Source organism: Ochotona curzoniae, unplaced genomic scaffold (assembly GCF_017591425.1).
Source record: "Ochotona curzoniae isolate NIBS_2020 unplaced genomic scaffold, NIBS_Ocur_1.0 contig_64, whole genome shotgun sequence".
NCBI lineage: Eukaryota > Metazoa > Chordata > Mammalia > Lagomorpha > Ochotonidae > Ochotona > Ochotona curzoniae.
Window position 1 is genome coordinate 41,050,304 of NW_024466502.1, and position 27,324 is coordinate 41,077,627.

General features: G+C 40.2%; 1 protein-coding gene across 2 annotated transcripts in view; it reads right to left on the reverse strand.

Moving 5' to 3' along the window:
• The window catches only part of ENOX1 (ecto-NOX disulfide-thiol exchanger 1), a 190,270-nt gene extending 181,660 nt beyond the window's left edge, over nt 1–8,610 (reverse strand). For both annotated transcript variants that reach the window (XM_040991043.1, XM_040991044.1), the window contains exon 1: nt 8,476–8,610. In XM_040991043.1, the coding sequence (XP_040846977.1) occupies nt 8,476–8,566 (91 nt within the window). In that variant the 5' untranslated portion in view covers nt 8,567–8,610. The remainder of the gene's footprint in view (nt 1–8,475) is intronic.
• Between the last annotated feature and the right edge of the window lie 18,714 nt (nt 8,611–27,324).

The window sequence follows — 27,324 nt, forward strand, 5'->3', positions numbered from 1 at the left end:
ACAGAGTATTCAAAATAAGAACAAATTAGCAGCAGAAGCAACAACAAAAAAAGCCTTCACAATATTAAAGCAAAGAATTGGGTGGATGCTGTGGTATAGTATGTTAAGACATTGCTTAGCATGTCTGCATCCCATACTGAACTACTGGTTTGACTTTGGAATCCTTTGCTTCGGAACCAACTTCCTTCTGAAAAATCCTGGGAGGCAGCAGATGATGGCTCAAGTGCTCAGACTCTTGCTACCCAGGGGGGAGGTCCTCCTGGAGTTATGGACTCCTAACTTTTACCTGAAACAGCTCTGACTATTGTGGGTTTTGGGGAAGTGAACCAGCAGATGGAAGATATGGAAGGTATCTTTCTCTCTCTGTCTCTTTCCTTCTCTCTTTCTCAAACTAAAAGGGACTTTTAAAAATTAAAATAAAGCAAACATGAAACTTTAGTGGTAGTACAAATTAACTCATAGAGAAATTAAGATCTTTGAGTATGAGATTTAAGCCTGATCTTAACAATACAATGGTGTGTTGCAGATAAAGGAGATTTGGATTAAGGGTCTAAAATAGCACTTCATAAAAAGAAACAGGAAGCTCTTGAAAGTGGAGTGGAATCATGGTGGAAAACATTTTGTGATGAAAAGAGGGGAGGAGAACGTAAGGGGTGTATTTATAACACACAACAGCCCATCAGAAGGGCATGATATGACAGTAATGAGTAGTTTGATTTCCTGAGCAATCCTTCTGATAAAATCAAAGGATATGAAAAATGTATGCTTTACTTTACTGGTAATTTTAATCTCTCAATAAATTGAAGAAGCAATGAGGAATGGGAGTTGGTGTCAGTTTAATTTTAACAAATATGGGAAGAGTGGCTGGTCATTTAGAAATATAAGAAACTTCTGGAGAAAGGCAACTACTCATAAAGCACAGCTCCCTATAATCCTGTCAGAGACATTTTAGAGCTGGTTTCTTGGAAGGAATGCACACTAAATAATCTTGTAAGTCCATTCTCAAATATTAAAGGCTGCCTCTACCATTCCAGTTACAATGACAAACACCACGGGTGGCCAGCATGCATACTGAACAAAATCCTAGGTTTCTTGAAAAGACATAAATAGTGCTATACCTTGGGTACAGTAAAAAGAGCCTAAGCTACTTCACAGAACTGTATCACAGAAGTCTAAGTATGGGAACAATCCGGTGCTAAAGCCAAACCAGGTCAGTGGTACATAACAGATTTTCTGGAAAAAGAAATATACACATACAAACTTTACTTCAATAAAACTCAGAAGTAGCTGCCTGGTGGGAAGGCGCCATTGGATTATCCTTCCCATGCAAGCTCCAGGACCCCCTTTGGGCACTGGCTCACACCTCAGCTGCTTCACTTCCTTTCCAGCTCCCTGGTTGTGGCCTGCGAAGGTAGTGGAGCATGACTCAGAGTCTTGGGACCCTGGACTTACGTGGGAGGCCTGGAGGAGGCTCGAGGCTCCTGACTTTTGCCTTTGGATTGGTTCAGCTCTGGCCATTGTGGTCACTTGGGGAGTGAATCAGTGGATGGAAGATCTTTTCTGTCTCTCTTTTTCTCTGTAAATCTGTCTTTCCAATAAAAATAAATGGATCTTTAAAAACTACAAAACTAAATCAAGGGGGGGGGAGATTGAAATTTGAGCATATATTTGTATATCAACTTCAAAACCAGTAACCCAATCTGCAATTAGAATGTGATAATTCATAAAGAAGAAATTCAACAAAATTATATGAGAGTCATTTAAGAGCCAATCAGGAGACAAAGAAGTCTAGATAAATATTTTTAAAACATCCAATGATTAAATATGTCACAAATGACCAAATACAACCCAATTTTTAAAATGACAAAATATCCTAGCTGATAAATGGGTACAGCAAAAGATAATTCTGTACTTGGGCCAGCATCGTGATGTAGTGGGTTAAGCAGTTGCCTGAGACATCAGCATCCCATTAACCTGAGTAGAATCTCAGCCACTCCACTTCTAATCCAGCTCCCTGCTAATATGCCTCTGAAAGTAGTAGAAGATATCCCAACTGCCTTGGCCCCTGTCGTCTACAAGGGAGACAAGGATGGGGTTACAGGATTCTGGCTACTGACTGGCCCCACCTGACCAATGCAGCCATGAGTACAGTGTGCTAGCAAATGGAAGACATTCTCTGTCTCTTCCTCCATCCTTTCAATAACTCCGACTTTCAAATAAGTAAATAAATAAATAGGCTGTTAAAATGAAAATTTCACCACAAAAGAGAAGATCTGGGCAAAAAATAAAGGGAACCAAAAAAATAAATAAGGATAGCTATGAATGAATTTAAGGTAAACTAACAGGATGTTATTTCTGCATTTCAAATTAGCAAATATTAAATATAGACACACTCACACACATATGTATATACATACAAATGTCTTAGAAAGTTAACTGCCCATTACATAAAAAGAAACTATAAAATGTTTATTTATTTTGTTCTACTAGTTTGGAAAAACTAGTAAAAGTGCTAAAATGCACTAGCAATAAAAGTTTTCACTATAATAATACTTGTAAAAAATAAGAACAAACGTAAAGGGAGGAATGAGAACTACTATTTAATGTATGCCTATTATATGCAGTTATGATATGTTATTTCACATAAGTTATCCCATTTGTATGTCTTAAGAAATCTGAAAAACATAGGATAATTACTTCATAGAAAATGTAAGATACTGGAAAATTAAGATGGCAGAATAGAGTAACGGCACGTTTAAACAGATGGAGAATCATTAGCCAGGGTGAAGCACAGTGCACATTCCAGGAAATAGGAGAAGAAAGGTTGAAGGCAGAGGGGCACCTGGAAACTGGCAGGCACAGGAAAGCAGGAGAGACAATGGTGTGGTACTGCAGTGACTAGATACCCCATGGTAGTCAGTGAATGACAAACTGAGCTCCACTGTCAGCTGGAGTTCCACCAGCAACCAGGTGGAAGGAGGGTTCACCAGGAGCTCAGCAGGTGAACCCAGACCAAGAACTGCCCGTCCTGTTAATTTGATTTGACCAGAAGCAAAGACAGAGCAGCAGATCTCAAACAGGCGGTATGGGAATAGGCTGGATTTCATAGTCTAGAACCCCAACAAAGTTGCATCTGTTGCTGTTTTGAAAAGGGAGGCAAAGGCTGTGGAATGGGATTGTGCATGCACTAACCTGGAAATAAACTCATTTCCGGCTCAGTGAAGTGCATGAACGTGGCATCCTACAGGTTCCACCCAAAATGATCTGGATAGAACCCCAAACGTAGTGGTCAGCAGATCCAGAACTCTACAAGTGGCACATCAGGCACAATTTTGCACAGTGTGGCAAAGGCTGAGACTGCAGTGGCAACAGTGAGGTGGACATACGCTGAGCTAGGAGCAAATTCACTTTCAGCTCTGAGCATTGCACTGGTTCAACAAGGAAAATATTACCAACTTTGACACCCTATGATTCAAAATAGGTCTGTGTGACTCTCAGATCTAATGGCCAGCAGGTTCTGGCAAGATCAGCATCACCAGTAACCTGGTTATGCAGGACAACTGGTGTCTCCCTATTCCTGAGAACTGTTCGAACTGGAAGTGGGAGAAAGGTTGTAAAGACAATGGTGCAGCCAAAGCAGAGGATCACAGGAGATGGAGAGTGGTGAGCCAGGAGCTGGGGCTACAGAAACTGTGGTGGAAGTCTAAACCAAGAGCCCAGACTTGAAACATGCTGGAGGGACTGGCACAAGTGACTGCAAACAAAGAACTGGGTACCCACATGCAATAAAGCAAAATTGAACTGTAGATCTGTGGGCGACACACCTTAGAAACATGGTCCATGGAGAAGAATATGCTAACCAGAAGTACAAAGACCAAAAGCAAAAGAGGAGACAGAGGCACATTGAGTATTACTGAACACTCCCCTGTGAAGGAACAAAAGCCTTTACCAATTTCAGAGTTACTTGAGGAATACATCAAGGAAATGGGGGATACAGCATTCAGAAAACTCATTATAAAGCTTCTTGTTAACAATCAGAAGTACATACAATAACTTAAAGAGTTTAAGGAATATATCACACAGTAAATATCAATGTTGAAACAAAATCAAGCCAAATCATTAAAAATTAAAGATGCAACAGTGCAAATTAAAAATTCTATGGAAAATTCCAAAACAGAATGAAGGAGGCAGAAAAAAGAAGGTCAGAACACAGGTACACAGTGGCATCATTTTCTTCAATATTCTTGATTTCTTTTTTCATTTCTTTAGTGACACATTAGTCTTTGGTAGCATGTTATTTAAATTCATGACATTGTAAATTTCTATTTTTCTTCCTGTTGTTGATTTTGTTTCATGACTTTTCAATTAAGGGGATGTATAATAACTGAGTAATGGAGACTCTCATGTCCAGATATGAGGATATAATGTAGTATGCATCTCTCCTTCCAGATCAAAGACGGACCCTCAATGAAACTATTCAACATATCTTGACAATAGGATTTTGCACTCTGCCATTTTCCATGCCATCAGTGATGGTTTTATGACTTCATGAAGAACCATACTATCGTAATAATATAGGGGAACTCAGTGGGAGGTAGGAGGGGATTTAGGGAGAAGGCAAAGGAAATCTCAGAACCTATGGAGCTGTGTCATAAAAAAATAATTAAAAAAAATAGAAAAAAAAACCAAAGTGCTTAAGGCAAAAAGAAAAGGTAAGATATTTCCATGTACTTAGAGATGCTAGAGTTTCTACAAATTTCACTAGTGTATTCAACAAAGAGAAACAGCCTAAATTAAACTGTACAGTGGTTAAGTAAACTACTGAAGATATTTGCATATGATTAATCTAAAATTTTAGAATGGGAAAGCAGTTGAGGATGACAACAAAATGCATAGTTATAATTATATTTAGTATAACTGAAATTACATTTAGTATAGTTGATGTTACATTTTGTATAACTGAAAACATTTCTGTAGTGAAAAGATGGGAAGAAAATAAGTACTCACTAATCACACACACGTGACCCTGACCCTGAGGTCAAGCCAACAAATGTAGTCAGTGGGGCCCCTGCATACCAAACCAACTACAGTGAAAGCACAGGCTGTGGGAATGATTGCAGGACGCCCATCTAGAGCCCGAGAGGCTCAGAAACAGGTTCAACAGTTTGGCTAATGCAGGAGATAAGGACTGTAATTCAGGGCAGATACAGCAAATCATCTATAACAAGGAGGGCTGTAATTCTTTTCATGGTGAGTTGCTGGGAAAATCATAAATTGGTCATGGTTAAAATGTGAGAAGGCTCAAAATTATGAGAAAAAAATGAATTATTGAGCTTTTTTGGATTATTCCAGAAGTCACACAACATTCTCTGACAGAAGTGGGAGGTGAGATGTGTAAAGTAATTTCTGCTATGTGAATATTTCAAATTAGGCACTGGGAAAACTTGAGTGGAAAAAATGCAAATCTTTACTTTCAAGTTACTAGAAGGACGAATCTGACAGATCAGCTTTAGGATAAAAGAGCCTGGATAAACATAGCCAAACCATAGAAAATGTTATTTATGTGTACACACATAGCCTGGAAGTAGACTGATGTTCAACTGTATGAAATTTATAACATTTTGGGAGCCTTTTATAAATTTCCTAAGTGTGTGGGTTTTTTTTTTAATTTGTTTATTTGAAAGGCAGAATTACAGAGAACTGAGGGAAAGAGAAAGACATCTTTATTCTCTAGTTCATTCTGTAAATGGACCCAATAGCCTTGCTGGGGCAGGCCCAGATCTCCCTCATGGGTACAAGGGCCAAAGCACTTGGGTTGTCTTGCTGCTCTCTCAAGTGCATTAACATGCAGCTGGTTGAAAAGGGGAGCAGCTGAGACATGAAAAGTTGCCCAAAAGGAATCACAATATTGTAGGTGGTGGCTTATGTATTATGCCATAATGTCAACCTTGTAAGTATGTTTTATAACCCAATCTTTTCAAAAAGATTTATCTATTTTTATTGGAAAGGCAGATATACAGAGAGGAGGGGAGACAGAAAGGAAAATCGTGTCGATTGATTTAATCACCAAGTGGCTGCAATAGCTGGAGCTGAGCCAATCCAAAGCCAGGAGCCAGGAGCTTCTTCCAGGTCTCCCACACAGGTGCTAGGGTCCCAAGGCTTTGGGCTGTCTTGATTGCTTTCCCAGGCCACAATCAGGGAGCCAGAAGGAAAGTGGAGCTGCCGGGGTTAGAATTGGTGCTCATATGGGATCTCAGCACGAGCAAGATGAGGACTTAACAGCCACTAGGCTATCACTTTGGGCCCTATAATCCAATGTTTGTCTTTTTTTCTCTGTCTCTCATTTTACCTTCTTTCCTGTCCAATCTCATGGTCTTTTTTTTTTTTTATGTTACTGCAAGTAACCTTACACACATACACACAAATGGATTTATATATATACAGAGTCATATATGAGCGTGCATACAGAAGAGTTTCTCAAAAATCTTGTGGAGGTCCTGGCTTGGTGGCCTCATGGCTTATTCCTTGCCTTACATGTGCCAGGATCCCACATGGGCAGCAGTTCGTGTCCAGATGCTCCACTTCCCAGCCAGCTCCCTGCTTGTGGCCTGGGAAAACAGTCAAGGATGACCCAATGCTTTGAAACCCTGCACCCACATGGGAGACCCAGAAGAAGCTCCTGGCTCCTGGCTTTCTACCAGCTCAGTTCTGGCTGTTGTGGCCACTTGAGGAGTGAACCAGCAAAGGAAGAACTTTGTATCTGTTAACATTCCTTTCCAATAAAAATAAATAAGTCTTAAAAAAAAAACTGTGGAAAAGGAATTAAAAGACAATTGAAGTGCATGTTTCACAACTAGCTTTCGCACAGCAGTTAGGATGCCATTGGAGATGAGCACATCCTACAAGCTGGATTCAAGCCCCAGCTCCACTCCTAACTCCAAGGACCAGATAGAACACACCCTGGGAAGCAGCTGGTACAGGCTTAAGTAGCTGGATCTCTGCCACCTCTGTGGGCAACCTGGATTAAGTTCTCAGTTTCTGAGTTTGGCCTGGCCTAGTCAAGCCCTAGAGTGAAGCAGCAGTTGCAGGCTGTGTCGCTCTAACTCTCTGCCTCTTAAATAAATAGAAATTTTAAAGACGTGCTTATTTTCACGCAGTAATTTTTGGAAATCTGTATATAGCTTTTCATAATATGCATTTGCATGACTCTTTTGAAGACTTTTGGTATATCCCTACACTGAATCCTCAAAGTACAACGCAGGAAGTTTTCATCACACTCCACAATGGAGTAATTTTGCCTATCCGAAATGTACTACAGCTAAATTAGAATTATTCATCTATGACTTCTGTTCAGAAAAGTAAAAAGAAACAAGAAACTAAATGTTTAGCTAACTCAGCAGAGTGTGCTGTGCTTGCTGTGTGGCAGAACTGAGAAACCTTCCAAAGCACTGGCTTCTTAGGCCCATCAGCCCTCACCTAGCTTAGGGTTATAGGTGAATTTGTTTTCCTGCCATTATAGCACCTCAGGTAATGCCTGCCACCTCCCCCAGGGCGGGTTCCAGGAGGATGTAACCTGCTGTGCTGACTGCTGGAGACCTGGATCTGGCACGTGTAAGCAATGAATAAGGGAGTGAATATGTAAATCCTATTTATCCCCCTAGACACAGCTCCACTTTCACCCCTGGGCCCTAGAGATTGAAGTAGAAATTATTACATTAGCGGTCTCCTACACCACTTAGCACCTGCTTCTTCACATTGTTTTTATTGCTGTTTTTTTCTGGTTGTTTTCTTTCTTTACAATTTAGGGAAACATGCCCCTCAAGGGGACACACACACAGACACACTTTTCCAAAGCACTTTCTACAGGATGCAAGCAAAATCCTCAACAAATCCTTCAAAGCTGTGATATTTCTAAACATTCTCGTTAGGGAATGTCTTGTATTATGATTTCACAGTTTGGCAAAGACAAAATAAAGACTTTTGCAGAAGATGCACTGAGCTTTTAAGTGCGGCTACTTCACTGGTGGTAAAGCCGTCTAAACTATAGTCTTGGGTCCCAATTTGTAAACTCAGAGCATTAGCATAAGCAACAACAAAACTAAGTTTGTGTTTATTTCAGAGGCAAGACTGTGCTATCCAATACAATAATGTAAATAAATAGGTTTTGCAAACGGGCCAGCACATACTAGCCATTGTATTTAACCAAATAAATTTAAAACCATAGTTGAGGTTTCAGGGTTACAGGGATTAACAACATTGCAGTAACAGCGAAGGCGACTTTTTGTGAAAACAGTTATGAGGCAGGGGAGCAAGGAGATGTGTAGAAGCATTCCCAGCATGATCTGCCAAGCGCGCCCTAGTCATAAATCTCAGGCTGTGTGGGCAGCGCTCACCAAGTGCAGAGATTACCGGGCACCTGTCACCCACACCCTCTGGCACTGCCTCGGGCAACCCCACAACCAAGGGAAAGCTTACCAGACACAAGCTGCTGTCCAGGCAACCCCACGGGAACCATGCCCAAGTTGTTCATGGCTGTGGCCCAGGCTGTGGGATCTGTCACAGACATGTTGAGCTGGGTCGTGTCTATTGCTATACTCCCCAAACCATCGGCTGCCGGAGGGGAAAAGAAACTGAGATTTAGAATCGATAAGCAAGGATGCTATGTTTTGAAAGAAATCATGCTTCTTGAAGACTTGAGGCTTCATGTGGCACAATCCAGCCCACCCCACCTCCCTCCGCCCTGACACACACACAAACAAATTAAAGCACTATAATCATCAGCAGTGTTTCCTGCAGATATAAATATAAAAGCATTCCCAGTTTCTGGGAGGGAACTTAATGACATGTAGTTTACAATATACACAGCATGCCATTGCAAAGTTACCCCTAGAAAAAGCCTGAAGGATCGCTTCCTTCTCCCAGTGAGGCAACATCACAGAAATGACAAGGCTGAGAGACAAAGCAGTTAACACCCTCTGGGTAAAAACAAGTCAGATGCCTTAGTGAACTAAAAATAAATAAAGCCATGTTTCCAAGTGTAATTCTGGAGTAGCACAGCTTCTAACTATCGAACAGAAGGACAACTACCAACTAGTAGAACTAGTCCCCACCGGCTTTATTAAGAGATACTCTGTTCCATGTCTGCCCCTGCCAACACCTTAACTAATTTTTAAAACATTTACATAAAAAATGCAGATGTCTGCCTAAAGAAATTTTTTTCCAAATTATTTCTTAAAGCACTGATTTTTATTATAAACCAAACCATGATGAATAAATAAAATTAAAAAGCAAATATCAGAGAGGAACAAAGAGAACCATGGAGCGTGTGAAATTTGCCTTCATGCTCTTTGAATTACATGGGCCCCGTGGCCTGATTTGTTCCAGGGTCCAGATTCCCAGGACAGTGCGCAATTCCACAGCGGAGGAAGCTGTGCCATCCGGAAGGTTACAGTGCCCTGTCTGTGAGGCGTGAGGACGATGCACATTTACCTGCAGCCATCATCTGAGGAATCTTCGGAGGACAATGGGTGATGCTCTCAACACCACCTGCATCTACCACTGAACTGTGAGCCTCTCCAGGGCCAGGAGTGCTCTGATGGCCGGGTGCAAGTTTCCCTCGGAGATCATCAGACTCTGCAAAAGGGGAACAGGTGTGCTGTGATACACCATCCCAGTTAACCCAGGAGAAAACTTCAAGGGAGAAGCTGTTGTCTGTGCAAATATAAAAACATGCCAACAACTTTCAGTCTCAGGCACCCAAGCAAAGTTACTTCCATCCGTATCATGGCTCACATTGGAGGTTTGTAGGTCAACTTACACACAAGCCCACAGCCCCGCTGGCTGAGCAGACAGCGGCACGTGTGAGTGCACCGGGCGTTTGGTTCCTTCTGAAGAGCCTGCACAAATGGGGGCTTATCAGTCCCTGCACAGCCTCTTCCATTTATTACACATCAATGGCAGGGCAGACTCAGGGCTCAATGTGATTTTTTTTAAGTTAAAAATTAATTGATGTTGTTATTTTGGAAGACGGCCGTCTGTGAAATATATTCAGGAAGGCAAAGAAAAAAAATGGGATGAAGAAGAAAAAAGCAAGGACTGATTCACTGTAAGACTGGAAATGGAAGGCACTTCCACCAGGACAATGGTGAGAAAAAGCAAAGGGGAAGAATAGAATAGCGTGTGGTTCTTGAAAGAAGTGCGAGAGGGCTGAGGAAGCAGGCAAGTATTTGTTTCTTCAGCTCTACAGAAAGATAAATTTAAATGGCCACAATTCATTTGGTCTCAATTTTCCTTAGATTCACACAGCATGTACATATGAATTTCCATTATATTTTAAAGCATATTTCTAATAAATGCAAGTAACAATAAAGCATTAAATGAAGTTACACTGCTTTCACACTATTTATAAAATGCTACAACTCCTCTCTGCTCTGGACAATATGAAAACACAGAGCATTCCTATTTTAAGAGCTCTTTCACCAGTTCAAACCCTGTGTGAAAAAATGGGACAAAGCACCCTGCATATAACAATGTTTATCAAATGTTTATTTTCATTTAAGGAGGTATTTAGGAATTTTTCTGAACTGTGTTTCTGTGAATGACTACTTCAGAATTAAATGTTATGGTAATTTGTCACTATATTCAAGGTGAAGTTAGAATCCTATATGGCAAGTTTTATATTTCTTTGGTTCTTGGGTGCAAGAACAAGCAATCCTTTATGAACCATACCATCAAAAAGAACTTCTTGCCAGTTGAGCCAAAGTTTAGTTCACATGGTACCTCAAATTTTAATATTTCAAGACTAGATGGGTAACAAGAAAACGGTTCCTGTGGGCTCCATTTGTCTCTGGGCTCCAACTAGATAGGCCTTGCGGAGGATCGTTTCCTGTTTGTCTATCTGGAGGATGGAACATCATCTTCCAGCAATGAATGATTCTAAATTTAGGTGCAAATTATACCCCGAAAAAACATTCTTTACACTAGCCATTCAATCCCATTACCCAAAAGCAGTCACACCTTGCTCATACTTTATCCATCAATTATTATAAGCCATGGGTACCATCAGATAGAGACTCTTACCACCTAAATCAAATCACTGTCATGAGAAACGCACAGCTAACCTATATGCCTTCCCTGTGAACTCTCCACTGACCAGCTATGTTTTGATGAGGAATTTTTAGAGCATTTTTTTCCTGCCCACTTCTGTTCGGAGTCAGGCTAGCATGTGATTTCCTTCTGCTAAAAATGGTCCTGAGGTAAAGACATTTGAATATCCGCAAGGTCACTGTCCTACTGGTCTCCTCATCCCAAGTTTGATCAGTTGGATTTCTCTGAAATCCAATTCTTGTCAAATGAGTTTTGATCACATCTTTGTCTTGTCTAATAAGCCTGCAGACTTGGGACACTGTATCACAGGATATCCTTTAAAAAGTGAGCTTTATGACCTGAGACAAAGGGTCACATTTCTCCTTGAGTTTCTGCTACGATGTTTTAAGGATGCTCCTTTTTTGTAGCTCTGTAACCGTGTTCCAGTGGTAGCTCTCACCCTAGTGGTGACTACACTGGGCATGAAATAACCCAGCAACACTTGCCTTCTACTAGCACTTTTCATGGCCTTTTTAATAAACAGCAATTGTTTCCTCAGAGAAAGAAAAAGAAAGCAATGTCCTCATGATAAGATAGAGTTTGTAAACCTGGTATTATCCCCTAATAAGATTCTGTAACATTCAATTTGTTACAACTTTTTAATCTCCCAATCTAATAGCTTTAATGGCATGAACTTCATGTGGTTACCATGTATCTAAGAGAGTGAGTATAAGATAACTTCTGCCAAATCTTGGGCATTTTCAATAGTCTTAAGACTGCCATGACACTCATTACAAAAATTAATCTAATTTGATCAATCATCTTTGAAGAAAGGTAGTACTTTTAAATTAATTACTACCTAGTCATTTATGAATAGTTGGAAGAGCTATTTTTGGGCTCCACTGAAATCAATTTCTCAGCCTTAGTTTTCTTATTTCTAAACTAGAGGGAAGATTAATATTCTTAATGATGTTTATTTACACACAGAGATGTGGGGAGTTAAAAATTATGGCTAATAAAGCACTTTGAGTATAGTAGGTGATAATTAGTATTATTTTATTTGGAAGTGTAGTGTTTCCATTAGGGTGCCCTGGGATCTTTGTATTCTGGTGAGTAATTATGTAATTAATTCTAAAAGAGTGAATAACACTTGATATTTCCAAAAGTAAGTATTGCCTTGTTTTTTTGTGCCATACCTAAACTGCAGCAGAATTTCATTTTCCACAATTCTTTTAGAAATCATCTAATACAATTTAAAAGATGTATGATTTTTTTTCCCTCTTGGTTTTTTTCCCTCTACGCAACTATAAAAGCTTTCAAAGAGATTCATGACCAATTATGAAATTGGCAGCATCTATTTTCAGCTTTTAGTGTGGTGTGATCATTACAAAACAATCAGCTGTACAAAATGTCAAGGATAACAGAACAGCTTTGTCCGGGGCTTAATGGATATAGAGCCTGTTCTTTGCTAAGACATATCCATTCACAAAACCATGCCCAATTTCACAACCATTCAACAAAATATACTTACAGTTAGTGTTTCATTAGACTAATTTAATGTGGCAAATAGTTTTGAAACCTAGAAAACCTGTGCAAAATAGTATTTAGCTTTAAAAAATTGAAAAGACTGCTCTCACTCTTAATGGCAACACTTCTTAATCTTTGAAATATTTACAAGTAAACCAAAGATACACATTCTGGACAATAAAACCCATCTGTAATTGTTTTCAAGATACAGACTCCTATCAAAAATGGATATAGGGATAGGCATTTGTCACAGCAGTTAAGACTTGGTTGGGACACATGTATCCCATATCAAGAGTATTCTCAGCATCAGTTCCCAGTTCCAGCTCATAATTCCAGCTTTCTGCTAATGTGTGCCTTGGGAGGCAGCAAATGGCAGCTCCAGTTGTTGAATCCTTGCTACCCACTGGGTTCCCAGCTCCCAGGCTTAGGTGTGGCCTGTTTCCAACCCTGTGGGCATACATGTGTGAACCATTACATGGGATTCTGTCTTTCCTTGTTTATCTAGTTCTCTGCCTCTCAAATAATGTTTTTTTAAATAAAAAAGTGGGTTACAGAAATAATAAGAAACAACAGCAGAAAAAGTCTCCTTTGGGAAATTACATTGTAATCATCTCCTGTGTCCATCTACAGAAATGTCCTCAAGTCCACATTGTTCCTTAAATCTTAGGAACACAGTCTTGAGTACTGGGGATTGTATTTGAGTTGACGGCTTTGAGAAAATAATGAAGAAGTAGCTGAAAATTGAGAGGCCTAATCTGAGAATTTATATAATAAAGCATGATAACATATTCAAATCTATCATAAGGTTCTATTTATTAATGATCAATATCTAATTTTTAAGTAAGAATAGAATTTAGGTTTTAAGAAAGAAACTGAAATCAACAAGGTGATGGGAAATTTCTGGTCAGAGGATGGCCAGGTAGGAATCCTGTCCCAAATGAAGCCAACACATACCAACTGAGAGATAATGGGATATGTTACCTCTTGGGAATGGTAAGGAATGGTAAGGACAGAGCCTGCAGTTGGCAAAAGTAGTAAGTTCAGGCAGGAGTCACTCTGATACTTTCTAGCAAACCCATGAGATCAAAAGGTATTTTTAAAAAATCTAACCTGTACTCACATATTTATAAAATCACCAAAGAAGTGATTTTCACAGGAAATGAAAACTGTCATGGTTTTATGTAGATCACATCACAGTGTAACTAAGAAGAGATCACTTCTGTTTAAAGTTGTATTTTCAGTTTCTCTGTAAAGCAAGACAAAAGAGAAGGGGACTCCCTCCTCTGTTCCCACAGCATCCTTCACTTTTTCTGTACCACTTGTTGCTTCACACTTCAGTAAGCTGTTTACTTCTATCTCTCTAGTAAACAACAAGGTTAGGATAATTAAGAAAATACCAACCATCTTTGCAAAAGCACAGTACCTAGAATGTGACAGGTACTCTTTATCCATACCTATCTATCTCTACTTTTATCTTGCTCTAAATATACACAAATACATATATATGCGTATATGATGAGAATTCAAATTCATTTTGGTGCAATAAATTCTGAAACCACTGCATAAGAAAAGTTAAATATTTCATGACAAATTAACATTATGAAAAGCCGTGTATGGATTATAAATTTATGTATTTTAAAGTGGATTCATGGAGCAAGGTAAAAATGAAGAAATTAAAAAAGAGGAAGTAATAAAGGCACCAAAAGAAAAATAAAACTTCAGTTCCAGGGATCAATTTTAAAGCTTTAACGTTTGAAAGATAACACAGAGAGGAAAATTTATCCTAGAAATCAGAACACAAACGAAATTCAAATATCAAAGACAGACAACCTAAACTGTCAAACTTCAAGATAAGCTTTTGGTGTACTTAACAAGTCATACCCTATGATTTAAGATTCTACTCCACCCCTCCCTAGCAACTGATATAGGGTCATAAACAGATTACAGCACTGTTCTTCATTTGTGAATCTTCTTGCAGCTGCTCTTTGAGCTGAAATGTATAAATAACTGAATCTCCAGACCCATTCAGCAGTGTATTCGTGTAACAAAGGCATATATGTACAGTACTAGGGAAGTAAAATCATTGGAAGAAAGGAGAAGTTTCAATTTGGCAACGCACCACTGAGACACAAAGCAGATCTAGTCATTTCTCAAACACAAAATCCCATTATGGGTTTGTGATTACATCGTTGGTTTTCTAACTTTGCCTAGCAGCCAGTTTTAAGCTGTAATTTATCTTCTTTGCCTCTTAAGAAGAGCTGGTTACTGAATGGATCAGTTCTTACCTAAGACATGTCTGTCTTCAAAGAACTCCAGAGAGGGAAAGAGAGAGAGGGAGAGAAGGAAGGAAAGGAAGATTAAAGGGAGCAAGAAAAAGAGAGAGAACTTTTTAAAAAAGCACCCAAAGAGGGAGGATGGAGAGAAAGAGATAAACCTCCCTTTGAAACCATGCGATCAAACAAAACTAACAAATTTTCCCAAAAGATAACTCAATCAGCAAGATCAGGATAATATAGAAGGCAATTATCTTCACAGACAACAAAAAAGAATGTTAGCACTTAAATGGATTTATACATTAAATACATAAATGTGGAAAAATAACAAAGGTAAAATGGTGGTTTTCCTCAAGAAATCTTTGCTCTTGTCAGAAAAATGCTGCATAATTTTGGCAGAAAAATACTGTACATATTTATTAAAGTACATATCTACATATTTATGTACACTAAAAGAATAATCTTGAGACCAAATATAACTCTTTCCATTAGGAACAGAACAAAGAAGGCAGGCATTGTTGTTAGTGTGATAACAGGTCATTTCAAAGTCTTTCTATAGACAGGTTTCAGAATACAGTATCTGCCTCGTTTAGACTACTTTAGATTTTCTAGGAGGAATAACATTACACTTGCAGACTGCTTGTGAAATATGTAAAGTCCCAACACATTCCTCCTGATAATGGATCAGCCACTTATTCAATGGTCAGACCTTGTTGTTTTCTACCTTCTAAAATGTACCTCTTACAGGAAAACCTGTCATTGCTTCACTGTGCTAGTGGGCAGGTTAGTAAAGGCAGCAAGACCACTGATGATCTCACTGTAGATCCATTAAAACTAGCAGAGTCTCTCTTGAAGCCAAGTTTTTCTGAGCCCTTGGATTTCAGGACCAGAACACTCAGGTTCATGGAGCATCAAGGCTTTGGAACAACTGGTCAAAAGCTAGGAGTCCACCAATTCCAATGTCTCTAAGACACACGTGGCAGTTCTCCCTCTGTGGGAACCCTTATCTGGAGGATAACAGAAGAATTCTGTCCTCAAATTCTACTCCTACAGTGATGCTTGGTCATTTAATGATTCTTTCATTTCCAGAATAGATCCAGTAAGGCTTAACTGTCACCTAGGTAAGACAAATGTGTGAACGGGATTAAGGTTATCCCAGATAATTCTTGCTTCTGGGCAACTGACAGGCCATCATCTTTCCTTTCTAAGTCTGCACTCTCCTCTTCACATTTACATTTTAAAAGTTCAGCAGAGGGGTCCAGCGTGGTGGCCTAGCGGCTAAAGTCCTCGCCTTTAATGTGCCAGGATTCCATATGGGCACTGGTTCTAATCCCAGAAGTACTGCTTCCCATCCAGCTCTCTGGTTGTGACCTGGGAAGCAGCCGAGGACGGCCCAAAGCCTTGGGATCCTGAATCCGTGTGGGAGATCTGAAAGAAGCTCTGGGCCCCTGGCTTTGGATTGGCGCAGCACCGGCTGTTGCGGTCACTTGGGGAGTGAATCATCGGATGGAGGATCTTCCTCTCTGTCTCTCCTCCTCTCTGTATATCTGACTTCTCAATAAAAATTTAAAAATCTTTTAAAAAAAGAGTTCAGTAGAGGAAAGTGAAGTAAACAGAACAATGTAATAAAATAAGCTATGGACTGCTGGGAAAGAGCAAGAGTCGTCAGTGGAAAGAACGCATTTGCAAATCAGAAGAATGGCTCTGGAACATGACTTTAGTTGTCCTCTAGGCTTCAAAGATGCAGCTATCAGCAGAGGTCAAGTCTTTAAACCCTGGATGCAGCCAAAAATCCTATTGTTTTTAATGAATGCATGATATAGAAAGGCACTACTGGTCTCAAACCGGTCTTTTTTGGCTACACTGAAATACAAAAATGAATTTCTGTAAATGTTGTTACCTTCTTAAATAAAGGAAAGAAGACAATAAATGAATCTAAAATTTGTGCTGTTTCATGCTCAGTTTTTTCTTTATGTATTCATTTTACACCTGGACTCAACCATGGAGAACATATTAAGCTACAGAGTGTAACATTTGGATTGTTGTGGGTAAATAACTGACCCATAAATGGCTGCAAACTCTAGTAAATGAGTTATCTGTTTTCCAAAAGGCCTCCATTACAGCCCTTTCATCCATGGAAATCTGCTCGCAATAAAACTTAGTTCTTACCACAACCGGCCTGAGCCAGTAGCTCATCCTGTTTAACCTTTCTCTAGGTAGGGTTACAAAACCCATGTTGGTTACTCTTTAAACTAATGTGTTCTTAATGATATCATTGCACCCCAATGAATAAGGCATTAGCACTGCAGGCCTTAAAGACTTAGTAGGGCCTATCTTCTTCCAATGTGTTGGACGAGGCCACAGACCTTGTTTCCTCTCACTCCTAGTGACATCCACATCCCTTGTTCCTTCTTGGGGATCTCTGAGCAAGGAGCGGGAGCCTCAGGTCCTCTCAGGATGATGTTTATTGTGCCTCGTGGCCTCATTCATGGTCTGGCAATGTGGTGACCTTTAAGGCTGACTGGGGGTAGTTACTGTAAGATTTGTGGAAGCAAAAGGGCTATTTAGAAAAAGTATATGTCGTAGGATATCCAGTTGGAAAGTTCTTGTCTGGCAGGCAGCTTCTGACGAAAGGAATCAGACCCCTGGTGTTCCTGGGCACCTTTAGCAAGATACAAATGAAGGTGCTCATTAGAAAGCTGGGAGGGACAGAGTAGTGTTCTACCATCAAGGGAAATTCAGGATCCAGAGACAGTCTCTACTTCTGACTGCATTGGCATCGTCAGGATTGTTGGCACATGGTGATCTCAGGGAGGTCACAGTAAGTCAGAAATATCCCATGTTGAGTCTTCCAGGGCTGTGGGTCACCACAAAATACTACTGTTACAGCTGCGCTTCCTCTATCCCCTCTCCATCTAGAGAAATGCCCCCGTTTCCACAAAAAACTGCAGAAGCACCTCCCCTCCACCTCCACTGTTGCCCATCAACATTCACTTGCTCTGCCATCAGGAGGAGACTCTGTCTCTTATGGACATCAGGACATCACACGAAACTGTGGGCTCACTCATCAAGGGGATGGCATCTGGAGGCCAGAGCTTCTCCAACAGAATGTCTTTCCCTACTAGTCTTCCAGAGCAAAGGACCTGTCTGCCTCTGGAAAACCAGCTGATATATTCTAATGACAGCAACATTATTAATTAGGGACTAGAGGCAAAGTGGTCTGTGGTAATGTTGGAGAACTAAAAATGTTTTGTGAAAACATGTTACCTAAAGTAATTATGTGGTTCAACATCCACACATGTAGTATTGTGACAGCACTACCAAATTTAGCATTCTGATAAAAGCATCTACACTTGGAAATCCTTTGTAAGTGGGCCTGCTCACTTGCCAGGCAGTGTTTAGTCTGTACCATTCTGGAGATAGCAGGCCTAGTGTACAGCAAAAGGAATAACTTGGTGGGCAAATCATTTTGAAAATGGAATTATAAAAATGCTTTCTAATGTTCCTACAGACAGAATTATATTGAATGTTGGATGTGAATGTACTGCCTATGCTGGATGTGTTATGGGATGGGATTTCCAAAAGGAAAGCTGGGGTGGCCAACATCAGGTTTCAAGGGCTGCGGTTTGAGGTACTCTCTGGTTCCTTCCTGCCTACCATGTGTGAGATAAAGAAGGCTCCATTTCTCAAGGGCACCAAACTCAGTTTATGATTATGAGATAGAAGATTTTAGCCTTTGTATGACAGAGGCCTCTGTGGGAAGCAACGTGGCAGCCTCTAGCAGCCTTGAAAGAAACTCAGCACTTTACAAAGTCTTACTCATACCCCGGGACCTTTACAGGTAGTCCCAGCCCCTCCCTTACCCCTTCAACAAAAAGTGGGACCCTAGAAGAATCTCCCTTGCCAGGGGCCATGTGGGCTACTCAGTCTGATATTCCTGGGTAATGAAATGTTGAGAGGAACCATCCTTACTGCCACCAGCAAATCGTTTGTCCAGAGGATGGAGGAGGGGAAGAAAAAGCATCAGGAAAGCTGGATGCTATTCCCTTATAAGCGCCATTCTAAATGCCAACAACACTCAATCCTTTACTGAGAAACCAGCCTTACTCTCTGCTGTACTTTTCTTCATCAAACTTTCCTACCTGGTGTGACTACTACTCACTGTCTCACTTCTGAATTCTTTCTTGTACAAAAACAAGATCCTCTGAGCAGCCTATCTCCAGTAACAGGATCAAATGCTGCCCTGTTATTAATTCATACATTACTTAAACCATCAGGAGAAAGCAGAAGAAGGAGTAAGCCAAAATTGACCAATGAAAACAAAGATGGGGACCAGTGCCATCGTGAGTATGCTAAGCAACTGCTTGCAGCATTGGTATCTTATATGGGCACTAGTTTGTGTTCCAGCTGTTTGCTTCCAATTGAGTTTCCTGATATTGGACTGGGAAAGAAGCTGAGGATGGCTCAAATAGTAGGGCCCCTGAACCCACGTGGGAGATCTGAAAGAAGCTCCTGGCTCGTGGCTTTGGACTGGCCCCACTCCAACCTTTGTGGTCATCTGGTGAGTGAACCAGCAGATAGAAGATTTCTCTCCCTGTCTCTTCTTCTCTCTTGCCAAATAAAAACACTTTTAAAAAAAAGATAGAGGAGAAAATATCTGGCCCATGGTACTGAACAGAATTTCATGTTAGCCTAGAGTCACCATATTTATTTATGGTTTTATTATTTATAAAAAAGAAATTATGCTGAATATACTTTGTGGGAATGGTAATATATTGCTACTGCTGCCAGGCTTTATTATTTCACAGCTAGATGGCTTAAACACAACCTAAACAAATATTCTTTTAAAAACTGCCACTTCTGTCATCAGATTTTTCCCTTTCTCATCTTAATGAAAATTCTTTTGCTTTAAAGGCCTTCGATATCCTTATTCATGAGCAATTTTAAATTTTATGGCTTATGATAATATTTATTGTAAAATAATGACTTAAGAAAATAATCAGCAACTCGTGGTGGTTAAACAGTGCAATGTATGAAGTGCTGGCATCTGGGAAATGCAATGCTGTCAACTACAAGGATCCACCAGGCCTTGGCTATTATGGCAATTAGAATAATGATTTTATTACTTGCGTAATGAAACAGGCATGTGCTTGTAGCACTTATTCAACATATCAACATGGTCTCTACAACATGGACTTCTATTAATAAGGTGAACATAAAGAAAAAGGTAATAGTAAGATACATAATCAACATAAACCAAAATGCAGATTCCCACATCACAATCTCCTAACATGTCTCAAACCTTTCTTCATTCAAACACACTCTCAGACACTTGCTACCATTCTTAGTTACTGGCTAATTCATCTGTCATTTTTTATGTTAGCAGGGAAAAACTGGTATGGAAATGCAATGACACAGTTCAATCTGAGAATAAGCATTAATATACAGTAGGGAGATGCCACTAATATTTTTATAAGGAGATCTTTATTTTAAAGATATTAACACTAATGCATGCAGTGAGTTCAAACAAAGCTGAAGTCTGTTAAGCAAAAGGGACGATTCTTTCCCTTCTCCACTTCTCCCAAAGCCAGTCATTCTCCCCACAGCCTCCACTGGGAAATCAACTCAGTATCTAACAGTCCATGTGGGAGGCAGCTACATCCTGGAACTCACTAATAAAACTCACACCACCTGTAAGAGAGCTCATATTAGGAATGTTTTACAAATGGAAAGAAACAAAGGTCTGGCTTGTTAAGATATAGGATCATTTCCCCAAGCTCAGAAACCTCCTGCACGACAGAGCCTAGGATTGAGGGAGATCTAGTCTGGCCCTCTGGCCTTTACATATCTGATGAATGGAGGAGGTAGGGTTTTCTCCAGGTAAGAGCCAGATGCACCTGAAGACAGGGGAATCCTGAGTAAAGGATTAGCTCCATTGCCTGCTGATGCCTTCACTCTGTAGATCATTCTTAAATGCTACCTGTAGGCAAGTCACTGTGCTTGATATCAAGAACATAAGCGTGAGGAAGCACCATACCCTCATGGAGTCTATAGGAATATAATGGAACCACAAAGAAAAGGGAAAAACTTGAGCTTGCACCCCTGTATCGAACTAGATGCTCTCAGGAGCATGCCTATTGCAAGAAAACATGTTGATTCTGGAGCAAACTATGTATTCATGCATTGCTAGGCTTGCAAATGAGCTGCTCTAAGGCCTTCCATCCCCACTAAAAGAAAGAAAATATAAAGAACATAGCAGGCTGAATGTTCGACAAATTGAGCACACTAGCAGAACGAGCCATGAGTGAAAAGCGAAATAAAGACTTGGGTGCTTGGAAGGAAAATGCCAGAACATGAGACCAGGCCCCGGGAGCTGTGTTCATGGCAGTCAGGACTTGGAGCTTCGCTGTATTCTGACATGGCCCTGGCCCTGTTAGCATCTCTGACCCTCCTACTTAGTCATAGAATTAAGAAAGTGGTGAGAAGTGGGCAAAATCATGGGACTCACTCCTGGAAAGCAAGCTAGGACTCATGTTGTCTTGAGAAGCACGTTTTTCCTTAGAGCAACAAGGAAAAATTTAGTCAAAAAAAAAGAGAAAAATGCAAAACGTCTCTACTTGGGGCTCATCTGCAGCCAAATTTGGGCCTAGCTTTTCTAAAAATTTGACATTTACTGAGGGTAAAACAATGGTTCAAGGCAAGAGCTTGGTGTAAGTGGCACTCCATCAAGGACTGCCATGATTGTTCTCCCCATGTGACTTTGGGGCTCCCACACACCCCAGCCACAGTTCCACAGTAAGACTGTCAGGGTGAGAATGTAGGGAAGTAGCTGGGTTGTTGTTACTTTTTGTTGCCCTGCCTCCTCTCAGCCAAATTCCTTTCTATCTTGTACTGGGTTATACCCAGTGCAATATCTCTAACCCAAGTTATGTCATGACAATGGCAACTGGCCATGAGGCAAGAGCCTAGAATTCAGTTTTCTTTTCCAGCTAATATAGTGAATAAGAGCTGCAGAAACTGGCAATGGGAGGCATGGTACAGCTGGCCAGAGTCCCCAGCAGAACAAACCAGGAAGACCCCCTATGCATCCTACTCCCAAGATCACTGACATTTGGGAGATTCTGAAAGCATGAGGGTCTGTCTATATTCACTACAGCATGACGCACTTGCATCTAGGGCCCCACACTGTATGTCCCAGAGTCATTACCATTTTTGGCAGCTTCGGTTTCATGCCCAAAGATAAACCCTAAGGACTGATCAGGGTACATGGCTTTCCCTGCCTCATCTGTGAAATGTTCAAATCAGTTTGGTAGCACAATTTGCATACCAGAGAAGAGCTCTTGTCACAAGTTCCCCGAGGGCTAGTTTCCCGAGCTTTTCCACTTTATGCTTTCAAATTCCATCTCACAAGTCATTGGAGAGGTTGATATAGAATGTCTTTTGGAGAAGCTGAGAAAAAAATGAAACATTACTGGCACAACTGGCAGATAATTTGACATTTATAAGCCAGGTCCCCTGTAAGGAATGCTGTTGGCTGCAACTACAGCAAAAGCCCCACCAAGGGTAGTTTCCTAAGTGCATCTTCATAGCGATTGATTCCCCCATGTAAATAATCTATTCTGGTCCTTCAGGTTATTTTTTCTATATTCCGGGTTGCTTCATTGTTGGCACAGATGAGAGCAAAATAAGTAAGTAGACTGCTGGAGTGTCTGTGTGGGAGGGGAGGAAGGGAGTAGATTGTGGTCCCATTAAAAACTCCTCCTGTAGCCTAACACATAAAAGAGAGGGAGAGACAATGTCTTAATTCAGCTCCCTAAATCAAGAGCAATGGCCAGCAATGATGAGGACCTTCTGGATAGATTACATACTTAGGAAAGAAGGACATGAGCAGGCCACATTAGGAAGGGTAGCAGGTTAAAGAGAACATGTTTAACAGGCATTGTGGCACAGTGGGATGTCACCCGAGATGCTAGCATCCCATACTGGAGCACTGGTGCCATCGTGGCTCCTCTGTTTCAGATATTGCTTCCTGCAAATGTATCTTAGGAAACAGCAGGTGATGGCTCAAATGCTTGGCCCCCACCACTCCTTGTCACCCACTGAAAGATCCTGATGGAATTTCTGGCTCCTGATTTGGGCCTGGATCAACCCCGGCTATTTGGGGCACTTAGGGGAATGCTGGGCAGTAAGCCAGTTGATACAAAGACAGTCCCACTTTTTTCTTCCTCTAGCCTTCTCTCCTTCTTTCTCTTTCTCCCTCCTCTATTGCACTGCTTTTCAAGCACATGAAAAAATACACATATTTTAAAGAGGGAAAAATATCAAATCTGCTACAGAATAAAATGAGGGTTTACAGTTGTGTCCTCCCAATTAGAGGCTCATGGACCTGAAAATGTTTACAAATTTGTAAGCTCCCCGATGAGTTAAATTGTAAAAACATGTTTATATTATTAGAAAGTGTGATTTCTGGAACATGTTAAAACATAACAGAATTACTGCAAATTTATATATAAAACAGAAAAATGTATTTTCTCTAGGCCATGTGATCATAATTTTGTTACATATTCATATTTTGTTATTCACAATTTTCTTATCCTCATGTATTGCTTGACAATGGGAATATGGTTTGATAAATGTGTTTTAAGAAGATTGTTCTCACTGTATGAATATCTTCCTGGCATAGGTTAATTGTTCAACCTGGCCTCATATTTTTGCTTTCAAAAAACTGGGTCAACATACAATGTATGAAGCTACTGCCAGTCTATCATGGCATTCTACTTTATAGCACATGTTTTTATAAGTAGAAGAAATATTTTCTAAGATGACAATCAAAATATACTATGACATATTGTACAGTATTGCACTAGCTGTGCAGTAGGTGTGTTTACACAAGCATCACTAGAAACATATGAGTTCTGCATTACGCTAAGATACTATGATGGCTTACTTAGTGGCGGTGGGAATTTTTCAGCACCTTTTTTATCTTAAGAAACCACCATAATGTATTTATAGTGAGGGGCCAGTGGTGACCAAAAAAGACTGCAGTATCATTACAGATTCTCAATGCAAATCAAAAAACAATGATATCATATACAATATGAACAATAGGGGCATAATAAGAACCTTAACTGAAGTATTTGGCTGCATAACACTGCATATCTTGTCCATTGCAGCAAAAAAATTATACAGAGTATTAATGGTGGCAGGGGTCTTAAGTTTGACTGATGTGAATGAGGAGGCATCAGAACTGGAGCAGAGAAGAAACCAAGTCTAATAGTTTTTTTCTCTCTACCTAAATCAGCAACAACCGATTAGATACTAATTAAATCAGTACTGAGAGGAAGCAGTTCATAGCAATAACAGCATGAAGAGGGTAACGGAAGGTCGGTTGCCCCTGTCCATTTTCCTACATCTACTGAAACGCAATCAGGAAACTAGCATATCTGGTCATCATGGCTTTCTGTTTACTTTAATGGGTTTTTTTCTTTTCTGCTTGGTTATTTCTGCTGTTGTTCTCTAGAAAACACCTTTCTAGATATGACTGTTTTAAAATTCTGATTAGAACTGATGGTAGGAAAAGAGCTGGAAAAATAATGGAGACTCTAGTATGTATGTAACATATTCGCAAATCCTATGAATTTCTAATGAAGGAACAATGTCCACAATTAGATTTGAAATGAGATTTTTTTTGTGAGCGCTCTTACAGTAAGTGGAGTGTGGGTGGATTTTATTTGGCATTCAGTAAGTGATACCAAATGCAAAAAAACAACAGTTTAATAGAAAATAAAAGTCAATTGATGATTGTTCGTAGTCTTTTTTTCCTTCTAGATTTATAGAAGGGTGGCAGGTTTTAAAATTGTGTTTCATTTTATTTAAATGCCATACATACACCAAAGCACTCAAAGGTGCAGAAAATCATTTAGAGTCAAGGCTGAAAGCTTTCCTTTGTATGGAGAAGTTTTCACAGAGTACAGAGAAGCTTCTATTTGTTTGATTTGCTTTAACCTGTGGAAATCACTTCTAAATGTAGATCTTCATGGGGAAAGATCTTTGGATTCCCCACTTGCAAACGAAACCATTTCAAAAGAATATGAAAAATTTAATAGTGTAGAAAATAAGAAAATAGACTGGAGTGATAGCTACTTTGCATTTGGAGACTAAACTGTAGCTCCTGGGGCTTAGAATGCCTTAAGTTTCCAGCATCACAGAAGCATGCGTTCTTAGCTGGTCTCCATGGTCCTTCAGGACTTGCCTCCTGGTCACCTCTGCAAGCTCATGTCCCACAGGCGGCTCTGCTCACAGTGCTCACAGCACACAAGGCTGGTTATTCTCCCTCGAGCCTGCCGGGAAGGAGATGCTCTTTGGCAGTCTCACAGACACCTGGACAACCACCATGCCCCCTCACTAGAACCTTCTCTGCAGACATACCACCCCCATGAGGAGACTTCCACAGACCTCAATTCAAAATAGTGACTTTAGTTCACCTGGGTCCCTCCACAGGCCTTATTTTTCTCCACAAAATTTCTCAGTATCTGAGATTTCATTACATAGTTATTTCATTGATAGGGCAGTTTTCTATATGGGCTGACTAACTCTAATCATTGAGCAAAAAAAAAAAAAAAAATTCCTGACATACTCACACAAGGGCAAAAATACCAGCCTTATCTTAATAGATACACTCTCCCACCCTTACATACACAAGTTCATTGAGTGTACAGGGATACACACAGGCAGACACACACACACTTTTTCTGTTTTTCTCAAGCCTTAGCATCTAGGCTTTGCTGACACTGAAGTGCTAGCTCTTCCCAGGGCTGACCAGGCCTAGAGATAGCAAACCACTTGCCAGGAGTGCCCTCTTCAAATGCAAAACAACCCAGCCCCCAGCCTTTGCCTTCATTGGGCTCCCACCGGCTGAGCCACCCTTTTGCTCTCATCTTGCCAAGGCCAGTTATCAGACAGCAAGGGACGGCCTTTTCATGCTACAGTTCCTCTAAGTTCTCCATTGGAGCCAGACCCAGAGCCTTCCCATTCTCTCCCAGAGAAACCACAATGAAGAACCTTGCACATGCTTTCTTCTCACTTCCTCTCTTCTGACCACTCCTGACCTGGAGCTTCCTAGAGAACACGGTACCCATGTGGTGTAGTGTGTGTGTGCTCTGTTCTTGGAAGCTACAAGTAATATCTTTTTTTAAAAGATTTATTATTTTATTGAAAGGTCAGATATCCAGAGAAGGAGAGACAGAGAGGAAGATCCTCATCCCACTGATTCGCTCCCCAAGTGACCTCACTGGCTGGAACTGAGCTGATCTGAAGTCAAGTGCCAGGAGCTTCCTCCAGGTCCCCCACGCCAGTGCAGGGTCTCAAGGCCTTGGGCCATCCTTGACTGCTTTCCCAAGCAACAGCAGGAAGCTGGAGGGAAGCATGGCTGCCAGGATTAGATCCGATGTCCATATGGGATCACAGAGGGTGCAAGGCAAAGACTTTAACCACTAGGCTTCAGCATTGGGCCCAAGGTATCTTTTTCAATGGGCTTACCAAATCTAAATAATAATAAAACTGTACCTAAAAATACAAACATGAATTTGTTGGGTGACTCAAATAACAAATGATATTGATGATGTCTTCAAGAAAAAGGAAACATAATCAACAGGAGTTATAGCTTCCCTATATTTGGAAGAAATAAAATTACTCTGACATTTCAAAGACCTCTATGTAATATAAGTCCTCTCTCAGTCCTGAAAGTAACATATGTACTGCTTTGGCTGAATTTAGACACCACCAACTAAAAGGAGCAACTCTAACACATCCTTTTCCCCAGAAACAAATCATTAGCCTTAGATTCAAAAATCATCAAACTGTCAATAAAATGTGTACACATTATGAACTTTGGATTATGAAGTGCTAACGTGGATTCATCAACAGTAAGTAAATGCATCACTCAGCAGGACATATTAATAATGAGAACAGAAATTTCAGACAAATTTCCAGTTTTTCTGTACAATATCTTTTTTTAAATGAAGGCATAAGAATTGCACATATTTATGGGGTAATGTGAGGAGATTTTAATACAGGTTCGAATCAAGGTAAATATATCTGTCTCTACAAACATCATTTCTGTTTGGTGCAAACATTTAAAAATTCCCTTCTACTAGCATTTTTTGGTTGAAAATGTACAATGCTCTCTTGATATGACAGGCATATCACAATGTAATTTCTTATCAGCATTTCTTTCTCAATGTTTTCCTAAACTTAACACACACATACACATTGAATCCTGATAATAAATTCCACCCTCAATTTCTAATAGCAAGCACATATTTTCATTACTTGAAGCACTCAATGAGTTTAACCAGCACATTATAGCACAGTTGTTCTCTTTTCATTCTGAAAACATAGCTCATGTTCTTTCACAGACCATTGGTTGGATGGCTCAATG